Source organism: Danio aesculapii, chromosome 13 (genome assembly GCF_903798145.1).
Source record: "Danio aesculapii chromosome 13, fDanAes4.1, whole genome shotgun sequence".
Classification (NCBI taxonomy): domain Eukaryota; kingdom Metazoa; phylum Chordata; class Actinopteri; order Cypriniformes; family Danionidae; genus Danio; species Danio aesculapii.
The window spans coordinates 22,729,151-22,742,725 of NC_079447.1; the positions used below are offsets into that span (position 1 = coordinate 22,729,151).

The following is a 13,575-nucleotide window of genomic DNA, read 5'->3' on the forward strand; positions in this document are numbered from 1 at the left end:
CCCACGAGCCATAAAAGCTCATGCTGTTGAGATCAAGACATGAAGTCAGTGCCTTCTGACTTCAATGCCCATGTTGCACAGTGGGAGGCATCCTGGGAACAAGGAACATTACATTACTTGAGGTGGTTCCCATTTCCTGGACAAGAACAAGGAGAAAAAATAAACTGTGCTTGTGTACACTTAAGAGTTAGTCATTCTGTGATATGGGGCACAGTTTTGATGCAAATGTATTAGCTAAAAACGTATATTGTGCATGCAAAATTATTAAGCTACATTTAGCCAATTCCTAATCACCTTATTCTCAAAAGCTAGTGATGGATCATTTTTGAGGCATGGTAATAAAACTAAATTACTAATTCAGTTGCTTTATAATAATAAAAACGAATTCAGATGCACATAATTATTAAGCAGCCTTTCTTTTGAAGGCCAAATGGCCCATAAACATGATTAAAGGCTCTATATTGGCTGTATTTATGGGAACTAGTGAGTTTCTGTATTGCATCATCCAGTGCGAGTTGCATCTAATTTTTGGGCCATTTTACCTGTAAAAAGAAACCTGTTTACAGTATATGTACATCAGAATATGGCTAGTTTCACTTCCAGTCCTCATTAACAATTGTACATCTCTTATTAATGAATTGTATACAACATTGTATACCAGGGGTATACATGTATACATGTATACCAGGGGTACCCAAACTTTTTCTTATGAAGGGCCAAAAACCAAACTTGATTGAGGCTTGTAGGCTAAAGGTAAATATAGTTGCCATGGGTAATTTCCTAATTTATTTAATAATGTTTAGAAATTACTACATTGCTTTATATGAACTCATACTGTATAATATATATTTTTTTGCATTTTCTAACAAACTTATCAAAACAAAAACAATTTCATTTATAACATTGAGTTACACTAGGTTTTGCCTTGATTTGCTCGCCTCTATTTGCTAAGTTACAGTATTTCTGTTTTACAAACTCAGATTTGTTTACATTTAATTAAAACACTTAATTTCAGTCAGCTTTTTTGTTGCTCAGCAATAAAACAAACAAACAAACAAGAAGGTTCCGTCAAATAAAAAATGACCATCTCTATTAAAGGCATTTGTCCCAACCCTCTCCATCATTCTCCGATGGGATGGCAGGTCAAATCAAAGGTTACAACAGGCCTACTTTGGGCATCTCTGACTTTTCAAAACCACAAATTAGGCTGCTATGCACCCTGTTAAAAAAATAGATGATTTTTTTTCTTATAATTTACTCACCCTTAAGCAGGGGTGGACATAACCAGTAAGTGAGGTAAGCAGCCGCTTAGGGACCCGGGGAATTAGGGGCCCTGGCCAATGCCAAGAAGCCTATATTAATCATATAGCTCTTTTATACATTTTCTATCGTATGTTGTAATATCTGTCTATAACCATTAAGATTTTAACCTTATTATTTTCAAAACTGTGGGCCCTCATGAATAATAGAACGTTCTTACCGTACTGCACTTGCAAATATTAAAATCTAACCACAAATATGGCTGTACATAGTTTGTGAATTTATTCTATTTTATTTTACATTAAGAAGATAAAGGTTCCACTTAAAATATATTTAATCATGCAGTTTAAAAATATATACATAAAGAGAATGAGTGTTTCGAGTTTTAATGCTAGGGTTCCTTACCTGGAATTGAAGCTTGCCATTCATTCTACATTGTTCATTTGCATGCTCATGTGCCTGAGGTAAAAGTTTTATAAGCCTCTTGAAATGCACCGTGCGCTACTGTGTATCAGTCAGTGCTATTACGGTTGTTCCACGTTTAACAGCAACGTTACCTTCTTGACTTCTGTACTTTTAGCACAATTATGTGGGAGGCTCCGAAAGCCTTTAGTACAAAGTTTGTATCCAGAAAAACGTCTGCAGTTTACACTTTAAAATTGTTTTGTTGCTTACAAGCTGATGGCATTCTATGAACAGTGTAAATAAGAATATAGTGCCCCCTTCTGGCCAAAAAAGTTACGGCTGTGTTCGGCACTTATCTCACGAGCTTTCTATTAAAGGTTTGATTAGGATTGTTTTCAGAGTTGTGGCACATTATAAGGCAAGACACTTGTAGGTAAAAAAGATTAAGCTATTTTATATAGCAAGTGCTCTAAAATGTTTTGTTTAAACATGTAAATATTTTTTTATTTGCATATACCCTAATTTGCTTACATTTATAGCAGGGTTATATATTTAGGTTTAAAAAAACAATGATAAAAATACTTTAATTCAGTATCTCATAATTTAAACTCATAATATGTCTTTCAATGTCATATGAATTACCAACGCATTTTGATTTCTCGTGTGGCAGAAATGACCTTTCAGCCCATAAATCGATACATTTGCGAAATTCTTTCTATGCCAATAAACGACTGCTGGTGTAATCATTTGGGGGAAGTATTAATTATAGCAACAAATAGCCTATTAAATATTTTACAACGTCGGCGAATGTTAACGGAAACCATGACTTCCGGTCTATATCGGAAGCTCTTTTTGCAGTCAGTGAAAGCTGACCTACTGTACTGTAATTAAGTCTCCATTCCATAGAGTCTCGCAAAGTGTTTTGTGTTTTTTGAGACAAACGTCAGTGACGTTTACATGAAGGTCAAGTTCAGTTCACATGACGTGTGGGAGGAGCGTTGAGACTAAACGTTTGTTTCAGTTCTCCATGACTGTATCCTGAACGAATGGATTCAATGGCTCAGCGTCCAGCCCGTGATTCTCAGATATATATAATAGGATGCGGCATCTCAGGAATCGGTGCCGCTCAGAAATTAATCAAACACGGTTTTCATAATATACGTATCATAGAAGCGACTGCAAGAAGCGGTGGAAGAATACGAACGGGCAGACTGGGTATGTATAAAGTATTTTTTAATATCAAGCACAATCTGTCTGTATTATTTTGATGACATTTTGGCTTTTGTAAGATATTTTTTATTGCAAATTGTCGTCATCTATTGGATGACTCGCTTTTACTCTCATCATTGTGACAGGCCTACACGAAAATGTGTTATATGCTATTTATAATGATGCTGATATTCAGCCTTTGTGCAATAACGTAATTTGAATGAATCAATTAATTCAGTTGGCGGAGCATAAAGTGTTTATATTAAATATAGATAGATAGATGGGTAGATTTTGCAGTGCATTTTTAACATTCCGTTAGATCATGAGGGGCATTTTAATAAAAAAGGCTTCGAATCACTGGTATATGTGTTACTAAGGTTTTGAGTTAAAGTCCATTTTTTCTATAGCTGTTAGGTTAACAAGTGAACCCAATAAAACCACAATGCAATATATTCAGGCAAGGGTCAACTATATGATGAAAGTACAATTTCAAAGTACGTTTTGGGCAAGGCATCACAAGTGCTGTACAATTTTACAATTGATTAACTACAGTATTTCTTGGCCACACATTTGCATATTGATTGAGGTAAAGTTGGTTTTATATTCACACAATCTCTTATTTTTAAACAGTGACAACTTCTTTATATTGTTCACCAAGCTACGTTGAATATTAGGTCTGAAATCGCACAGAAGGATGACCAAGTATAACATTAGCACTATTTACTTGACTGTGAACAATGTTGTACATTGATAGTCATTGGCTGATAATATGATTTCACTATTTATGTTTTTGCAAATAACACCTTTCTGAGATTATATTATTAATGAGAAATTACAAATGTGCGAATATAAAACCAAATTCAATTACATGTTGCCACAAGAGGTCAATGCACGTTCAATGTGCAATATTCAGTAGATTAATATTGCGTCATCTACCTCCCGGCTTCTTTGTAGATACAATTCTTCTTCTTATTTTTTTTTTCAAGGTGATAACATCATTGAGATCGGTGCCAACTGGATCCATGGCCCGTCGAAAGAAAACCCAGTGTTTCGTTTGGCATGCGACTATCAGCTCCTGGATAAAGAGTCGATGTCTGAAGAAAACCAGGCCATTGACATTGGGGGTCATCCGTTGTTTGTTCCCAACTGGTTTACTAGTTCAGGTAGGAAACTGGGGCCTGAGACTATGGGCCCAGCGCTTGAGTTTTTCATGACATTACTGGAAAGGAGCCAGCAGTTCCACAGCACCGGTGGAGAACCTCTGTCAAGTGTTGGAGAGTTCATCAAGGCAGAAGCTGAACGTCTGGCCCCGGAGGAGTGGAAGGAGGACCAAGATAAGTTTGCAGTGAGGATGGCCATGATAAACACACTCCTCAAGCTGGAGTGCTGTGTCAGTGGAACACACACCATGGACGATGTCGGTCTGGGAGCATTTGGCATGTATACAACTCTTCCAGGACTGGACTGCACTTTCCCAGGGTGAGTTTCTGTGCCATTTTTGTCATTTTCAATGTGCTATATAAAATGTGTCCTTGAGCACAGGAAAGGAGTGCTTTCTTAAGTCTTGTAAACTAAATGTGTTCAATGTGTTTTCCCCCTAGAGGTTATGAAGGTTTAACTGATCACATAATGAAGGAGCTTCCGCGGGACATAGTCTTGTACAACAAGCCTGTGAAGTGCATTCACTGGAACTACACCAAGAATGGGCAAAACACTGGAGGAACGTCATTCCCAGTTACGATTGAATGTGTTAATGGAGAAACATTTGCAGCAGATCATGTTGTTGTCACAGTTCCACTGGGTATGTATGGTAGATCCATATGGAATTGCTGGCTTCATGAACTATTTGCCTCTACAACTCATTTGTATTAGTTGGGTAGCTTGTGTTAGTTTCAAAACAATGAGAAATATATATATATATATATATATATATATATATATATATATATATATATATATATATATATATATATATATATATATATATATACAGTTAAAGTCAGAATTATTAGCCCCCCTGATTATTTTTTTCTACAAGTTCTGTTTAATGGTGAGTTTTTTTTCAACACATTTCTAAACATAATAGTTTTAATAACTCATTTCTAATAACTGATTTATTTTATCTTTGCCATGATGACAGTAAATAATATTTGACTAGATATTTTTCAAGACTCTTCTATACGGCTTAAAGTGACATTTTAAGGCATAACTAGGATAATTAGGTTAACTTGGCAGGTTAGGGTAATAAGGCAAGTTATCGTATAATGATGGTTTGTTCTGTAGACTATTGAAAAAAGAATTAGCTTAAAGGGACTAACAATTTTGACCTTAAATGTTTTTAAAAAAATTTAAAACTGCTTTTATTCTAGCCGAAATAAAACAATTAAGACTTTCTCCAGTATATTAAATATTATCAGACATACTGTGATAATTTCCTTGCTCTGTTAAACATAATTTGGGAAATATTAAATAAAGAAAATAATATTCCAAGGGGGACTAATAGTTCTGTATGTTCTGTCTTCCTTTTCGTCTGATTTGCAAAGTTGTTTTCATACATTATAATACATTTTTACATGATTTAGAGGATACATCCATTATTAGATTACTAAAGAATTTGATGACATACTGTGTGAAGATTTTACTTTAATAACTTTTTAATAAATATGAATTAATTTTAATTTTACATCTTTATCGTAAAGATTAATCTTTCAGATTTAGCATTTTCTGTACATTTGAATAAGCGCTGGTCAGAGTATGTTGTTGGACGTTATTTCACTGACATTTTAATATTATTAACATTTAACTTTATTATTTTAACAATGATTATTTGACAGTTGCACTTAATATTCTTGATATCTATGTAAAGTCAATTATATGAATTTGATTCGGACAGCAAAATTCTGTCTTTGATTCATGATCTGTAAAATGATTGTTATTGTAGTTTATGACTACTTTTATTATATAAAATAATAATTATGATTAGGGCTGGGCAATTAATCGAAAAGTAATTGAAATCAACATTCAGAACCTATAATCGATCTAATTTTTCAGGTCCATTTTTTCAGTTATTTTCCCTACTGCGTTTTTTCCCTACACGTGACCTCGCACTAATCGTTAATCGTAATCAAGTTAAAATGTTCAATTAATTGAGATTTAGATTTTAGGCCAATCGCTAATTATGATAGTCTTGCTTTGTTTATTTTTTTTAAAGGATACATGAAGAAACACCAGAACACTTTTCTGAGTCCTCCTTTTCCACTGCACAAACTGCACTCCATCCAGAGAATGGGCTTTGGGACGAACAACAAGATCTTTGTTGAGTTTGAGCAGCCTTTCTGGGATAAAGACTGTGAACTTATTTACCTCGTATGGGAGGACGAGACCCATCTTGCTGATGTTGTTTCTGATTTGAAGATGTCCTGGATTAGGAAGATGACTGGGTTCACTGTGCTGAAGCCCACCGAAAGGTAACCGCTCTTTGTGAATTCCCTTCAATACTACAGATTAAAGGTTTATCAAACCCCTAAATGAAAATATGCTGTAATTTTACTCACCCACAGGCCATCCAAGAGTTTATTTTTTTCAGTAGAACATTAAAGAAGAGCTTTAGCTGAATCTGTAGTCCTCCCTGGTGATTTATATAATGCAAGTCTACAACAACAAATATATACAGACCGAACTAAATTAATACTTGTGACTATTTTGAGATCTTAAAGAGATAGATCATCCAAAAATTATAATTCTGTCATCATTTACTCATGCTTTAATTTCTTTTGTTGGACACAAAATATATTTTGAGGAAAGCTGGAAAACTGTAACCATTGACTTCCATAGTATTTTAAATACCATAGTATTTAAAATGGAAGTCAATTGTTACATGTTTAAAAGATCATGATTCGCACTCATTAAATAATTGCTTCGTACAATTTTTATTTTACATTCTTCGGGTGATACAAAACACAAACTTTTCAGCACAATGCCTTCCTCAGTGTGTGACACAATCCTCTCACTCCACTCTTTTGTCCCACAATCAATCATATTGCATCATTAACTAGACGGCCACTCAATGATTAAAAACAATTGTTACATGTTACGTTTCCAACATTTTTCAAAATATCATCTTTTGTGTTCAGCAGAAGAAAGAAAATCATAAAGGTTTGGAACCAATTAAGGGTGTGTAAATAATAAACATTTCCCTTTAAGTAAAACATTTAGTCAATGCAGTCATATTTTCAACAATATTACCCTCAGGGAAGTTGTAATAGAATCACAATGTTTAAAATGTGGCATTACGCTACAGAAAGTTTGTTTTCTAGAATGTGGTAAACACACTCAGAAATGTGCTGGGGCTGTTGGAAAAAATGTCAATGTTGTAAAAAAAACATTGAGTTTCTAGCACAGACTGAACATTTAGCTTCATATGATCTCATAGAATGTATTGTTTTTTTTTGGCAGGGCTCTCATAGTGGTGGAAGCCATTGACTTGCATCATATGAATCACCAAGTATCATTATTTTAGTTAAAAATCTATTCAAAAATGTTCTATTGAAAAAAAAGTCACCTACATCTTGGTTGACCTGAGAATAAATGAACAACATTCGGCAATATATGTTATTGTAATTTCATTTTTTTAGTTGTACTATCCCTTTAAACAACTATAAGTATGATGTTGTACAGATTTGGACATGTGCTCTGTGGATGGATCGCAGGGCAGGAATCAGAATACATGGAATCTCTGTCTGAACTAGAAGTGCTTCAGAGTGTTACACAGCTCCTTCGCATATTTACTGGTAATATATTTACTTTTTATGTCAATAGGAGATTATTAGATATGGTCTAAAAGTCTTGAGAATGTGCAAAACAAACAAAACACTAAGAAAGCTACATACCTGAATATATAAAGACAATTGTTTCAAGAAAATAAGTACATTTGTGACTTAACCACAAGTAAATAAAATCAAATCACTATGATAAGTAATTGGCGGATTATTTCGCTTGATAAATCAGGGACCAAGCTGAAGAAAAATTAATCAATATAATTAGAATTATAAAATATACAATTTTAATAGCTTGTTGAATCTTTTTTTAATTTTTAGGAAATCCAACTATTATGCCAAGGAAGCTTTTAAGATCTCAATGGTTCCATGAGCCCTATTCCTGTGGATCTTACTCCTACGTGGCCAAAGGTTGCTCAGGATATGACATCGATAACCTTGCTGAACCCTTGCCGTTGAAAGGCTCCAACTCAAAGGTTTTCAATTGTTTATCCATAACACTTCATTCTTATTTTATCGGCAACGCCAACCTTATTTCACCAAGTAGGACATGTTCCTGCAATAATATCTATGTTGATCCTGGAACAACATTACAATCAGCCAATCAGAATTAAGGGATGTGTTTACAATTTATGTCAGGTTTAAGCTTACAGTTAGGTTTATGCACTTCCACATGATCGTTAACCAGCTATTATTCTCCTCTGATTTTGGGAATAGTTTACAGTAATGATTGGGTTTAGGAGTATGGATTACATTTTCGAACAGAAATGGTGTTCCGGGATCAACATAGATGTTAATCCAGGATTGCATTGTACTTGGCAAAATCATGATGTGCTTATGGGCAATAAACAGTGATATTTCCTTCCTTAACCTGCTTTTAATATATTAAATGATGATTCTATCTTGTACAATACAGTAAATGGTACTTTGCTTTTGCAGCCTTTGCAGGTGTTATTTGCAGGAGAAGCCACGCACAGGTCTTTCTTCTCTACTGTGCATGGAGCTTTACTCAGTGGCTGGAGAGAAGCAGAGCGTCTGATATCTCACCACACTCCTGCTTCTGGATCCTTCTCATCTAAACTTTAAATGCTGTCCTCATCTGGAAAGATTGCCATTTTTATTAAATCTGAAAAGGTTTGTGCCTTAAAATTGTGAGTAAAGGATTATCCGAATGTAATGACTGCTTGGCAAATGTTCAAATGCCATTGCAAATTATGTAATCTCATTCAGCAAATGGTCATTTGTGAGTATTTCAAAATATCTGTAACACTTCACACTGAGGTTGCATTAGTTAACATGAACTAACAGTACACGGTGATTCAGCATATATTCATATACAACAATGCTAATTTCATTTTTATTAATTCTTGGCTTAATCAAAAGTTGTAAAAATTCCAAGGGCTTTTTCCTGGCTCAGAATGAAGCAGAGGTGGTATCCCGATCGTGACATTTTTGATACTTGAAGCAAACACATTTTGCATTATTCTTTTAATCTTATCAAGTAATATTATCTTATTTTAAAAAGACTAACGTTAAATGTAATTAAATACATGACCATAACTTCCTGCCTGATATATATATATATTATATATATATACATATATTATAATTTTATGTATGTACAGTTGAAGTCAAAATTATTAAACCCCCTTGAATCATCGGCCCCCGTTTTATTTTTCCCCAGTTTCTGTTTAACGGAGAGAAGTTTTTTTAGCACATTTCTAAACAGAATAATTTTAATAACTCATTAATAACTGATTTATTTTATCTTTGCCATGATGACAGTAAATAATATTTGACTAGATATTTTTCAAGACACTTCTATACAGCTTAAAGTGACATTTAAAGGATTAACTAGGTTAATTAGGTTAACTGGGCAGGTTAGGGTAATTAGGCAAGTTATTGTATAATGATGTTTTGTTCTGTAGACTATAGAAAAAATATAGCCTAATAGGGCTAATAATATTGACCTTAAAATTGTTTTTAAAAGCTTAAAAACTGCTTTTAGTCTAGCCAAATAAAATAAATAAGACTTTCTCCAGAAGGAAAACTATTATCAGACATACTGTGAAAATTTCCTTGCTCTGTTAAACATCATTTGGGAAATATTTAAAAAAGAAAAAGATTTCAAAAGAGGGCTAATAATTTAGATTTCAGCTGTATGTATTGGTTCTTGTTAACTATTGCAACAAATGAGGCCTTACTGTTGTGTTACCAAATTTAAACCATTTTAACTGAATGCCTGTAGTTTGCAGAAGTGCTAGTTGTTGTTTTTTGTGATCTGAAAATAATTTTTATATATTAAACATATTTTCTCATAATACTTTGTGTGTGTTTGTTTAAATTGTCTGAATTGTCTCGTGTTAAAAACAGCTATCAGTACAATATATCTGCCTCTTTTTGTTTATCATAAATATTTAAAATTACTGCAATGTATTCATACATAATCATAGATTAAAAATAATGGAAAATACTTATGAACTAATGAATAATTATAACCAGAATTAAACTGTAAATATTAAACAGACATTGAAACAGTTTTTTATATATATATTTTTTCAGGGCACAAATATTTATCGTGAGTAAAATAAGTAATAGATTTAAGTGAAGTTTAGTTATAAACTAATTTCGAGAGGATCATGCTCTTCTGATTGACCACAGCTGGTCCTGCATTAGCTAATGCATGATTTACCAATCAGATGATTCCAAGCTCACTATATATAACCAGAGTTTCTTACCTCAGTCATCTTCTTGAAGAATCACCGCTTCTACCCCTACTCCCTTTTCCTTGATAGGGTGGCATGGCGGCCCAGTGGTTAGCACAGCAAGAATGTCTCTGATCCAGTCAACATTTCTGTGTTGAGTTTACATGTTCTCCCCCTGCTCATGTGGGTTTTCCTTGGGTTCTCTGGTTTCCTCCCACCGTCCAAAAACTTGTTGCATAGGTGAAATGACCAAACCAAATTAGCACCGTAGATAAGCTCTTAATCAGCAGTATATCTCTCCATAGCAATACCTAATTTGTCATTAGCCATAAATAAGCAGGGGAGTTCTCAAGACCTACCTGAGCTCAAACTCTCCTCTTGCCCTGCAAAAGGGAGGGAGTCCCGGGCCTGGAACAGCATGCCAGACATGCTTTATAATCTTGAAATTGTTTCTCCAGTAAAAACGACATCAAAGCAAGCTTGAGATTGGAAAAGGAAAACATTGGAAAACGGTTCTTGACTATTATATTATATGCAACGTTCTGTATTTATTGTTGTATTTTTAAATTTTTTGTTTTATTTTACTGTACCCAGTATTTCAAACATTACAAACTAAGCGAAATAAACTCCAGTTTTCCCCACTGTCCAAAGACATACGCCATAGGTGAAGTGAATAAGCTAAATCTGCCGTAGTGTATATGAGTGTGTGCAAGAATGTGTTGGTGTTTCCCAGTGTTGAGTTGCAGCTGGAAGGGAATCTGCTGTGTAAAACATTTGCTGGATAAGTTGGCGGTTAATTCCGCTGTGGCAACCCCCGATTAAAAAAGGGACTAAGCCGAAAAGAAAATAAATGATTTACTTTAAAATATGAATATTTTAAAGCCCGCAGAAAACATATTTATCATAGCCTGTATAAACGGTATAAACCAGCATACTTACCTATTATTGTTGTTCTCCATCCCGCGCGGTAGGTGGCGGTGTGCCCAAAAGTCGTTGCTGCTTTGTTAAAAAAAAGCCACCGAAGAAGGTTCACGATGGAAACCTCTCTTCATCTTTTAGCAAGACAACATTACAAGTTCTTTTCAGATTGCAAGTAAATGGTGAGTGGACTGTCATACGCCTGAAAGTGCAACGTTTATTTATTACATATGTATTAAACAATTTTAAACTAAATATAAGACGGTCCTTTTTGATCGTGGAGTGTTTATTTACCACCGACGCATTTGATGGATATTATAGTTTCAAGCAAGTTATTAAAGACATGTCATTATGAGTACTGCTCACTAGTACTTTTTAATATATAGAATATCTGCCTTTTCTGTTTTAGTTCTGGTGCAGCCATGGAAAGGGGTCATGAAGAGCTTCTACAGCTGAATTAGAGCTTTAAATCTGGGCATCAAAAGTCAAAGACTTGGTTATAATGGAGCAAGGTTTGCCATCTTCAAAAGCAGCCTCACAGCTCCTTATGATGACAGAATGCTTAAAAAGTGAAAATGATAGTACATTCACATCACAGACTGACTCCATGGAGCCAGAGATAGAAGTCAAACTGGAACCTGATCAAGATTCTTCATCACTTGATTTAAACGAACCAGAAACGTTTCCTCATTCTCCTGGAGATATTAAAGAGGAAAATGTGGAGTTTGGCATGCAGATCTTACCAACAGGCCTAATACCTCCAGTTGAGATGGAAGAAGACTCTGAAATCAGAACAAACATAGCTGATTCAAGCAAGAAATGTACGGGCAAGCAGAAAACGGTGAGAAAAAGAAAAGCAAGTGACGCATCAAGCCATTTAATGAGATGTTCCACACAGCAGAGTAAGACGACTGACCGAATTATTCCAACTAAACTGAATTCTGATGTGTCCGGCAAAGAAATCAGTTATGTAATAATACAAGAAAACACCACACAAAATCCAAAGAAAGCAGGTTCAGTGAAAACTTCTGGCAAGGAAGAGCGGTTTATGTGTGAAACCTGTGGGAAAGGATTTCAGCGGTCAGATCTGCTCACGGATCACAGGAAAATCCACAGGAGACAGAAACCATACACTTGTGAGCATTGCGGGATGAAGTTTGCCAAGCCATCTTATTTAAAAATCCACTTGCGTAGACACGCCGGTGACAGGCCGATCACATGTGACCAGTGTGACAAGAGGTTTTTCGACACCTATGACTTAAAGGTGCACCAGAGAGATCACACTGGAGAAAGACCTTATACATGCTCTGAGTGCGGGAAGGGCTTTAAACGCATTTACATTCTTAACAAACATAAACTGACCCACTCAAAGGAGAGACCCTTCCAGTGCTCTGTGTGTGGTAAAGCTTACAGATATGGCTACAGTTACAGGTTGCATATGAAAGAGCATCTTGAAGAGGGTCCATGATGTGTGGTAGCATATTTATTAACTATACTTTCTCATTCCTTTATTAAGGGAAGAGTATATCCACATGTATATTGTAAAATGTGTTTTAGAACGCGAGTAGGCTTTTTAGATGAAAACTTTTGTCTATGCTTTTAATGGTGGTTTGAATGAATCATCCTCAGTGATCATTTGTTCCACTTTGTAAGAGTTATGTGGTTGATTTAATGTAGTGATTTAGTATATCGTACTCTTGCTTATAACAGTGTGTTACAAGCAGGTTTCTGCGCATTAAAATTAGGGGAAAAGTCTCGGTTTTCTTTCTGATCATTTGTGATTGATGAAATGTTTCAGCTGATAATGTGGATTAGGTATCACGAATTATAATAGAATTAACTACCTGTGTAAGATTAAAGATTAAACACTGCAAAATCAAGTTTTACATTTGTCAAATAGTGATAGAATCAAGATGGTTTGGAAATAAAGGCAATTTTGCTATAATAAATCATGTACTGTATTCATGTTTGTACGCTACCTTTCAAAGTGCATAATACACTTTGCAGTGAAAGCTGTAAAAATGCTAAATATTATTACAATTTAAATAATTATTTCGATTTAGTTATATATTTAAAAAGGAAATTTTCTCTTGTGATGCAATGCTGAATTTTTAGCAGGCATTACTCCATGAAATCTTTGTGATATGCTAATTTAGTGCTCACTTGTCTTCAACATCAATGTTGCAATCAGTTGTAATAATTCATAGTTTTTATAATAATAATAATAGTATTTATACAGTATAGTTTTGAGGATTTATTTGAAATAGAATATATTTGCTATGTTTGGAAATGTATTTACTGTC

The 13,575-nt window shown here is 34.5% G+C and overlaps 2 protein-coding genes across 2 annotated transcripts; both read left to right on the forward strand.

The window, feature by feature from the left end:
* Nucleotides 1-2,538: 2,538 nt before the first annotated feature.
* paox (polyamine oxidase) lies at nt 2,539-9,970 on the forward strand. The gene is made up of 7 exons (XM_056471288.1): nt 2,539-2,880; nt 3,861-4,353; nt 4,476-4,675; nt 6,086-6,341; nt 7,552-7,664; nt 7,971-8,125; nt 8,589-9,970. The coding sequence occupies exons 1-7, from the start codon at nt 2,712-2,714 to the stop codon at nt 8,733-8,735; spliced, it is 1,533 nt and encodes a 510-aa protein (XP_056327263.1). The 5' UTR covers nt 2,539-2,711; the 3' UTR covers nt 8,736-9,970.
* A 1,392-nt stretch (nt 9,971-11,362) lies between these two features.
* On the forward strand, nt 11,363-13,221 carry wu:fj13e08 (zinc finger protein 436). Its single transcript, XM_056470907.1, has 2 exons — nt 11,363-11,454; nt 11,682-13,221. The coding sequence occupies exon 2, from the start codon at nt 11,775-11,777 to the stop codon at nt 12,738-12,740; it is 966 nt and encodes a 321-aa protein (XP_056326882.1). The 5' UTR covers nt 11,363-11,454; nt 11,682-11,774; the 3' UTR covers nt 12,741-13,221.
* The last annotated feature ends 354 nt before the right edge of the window (nt 13,222-13,575 follow it).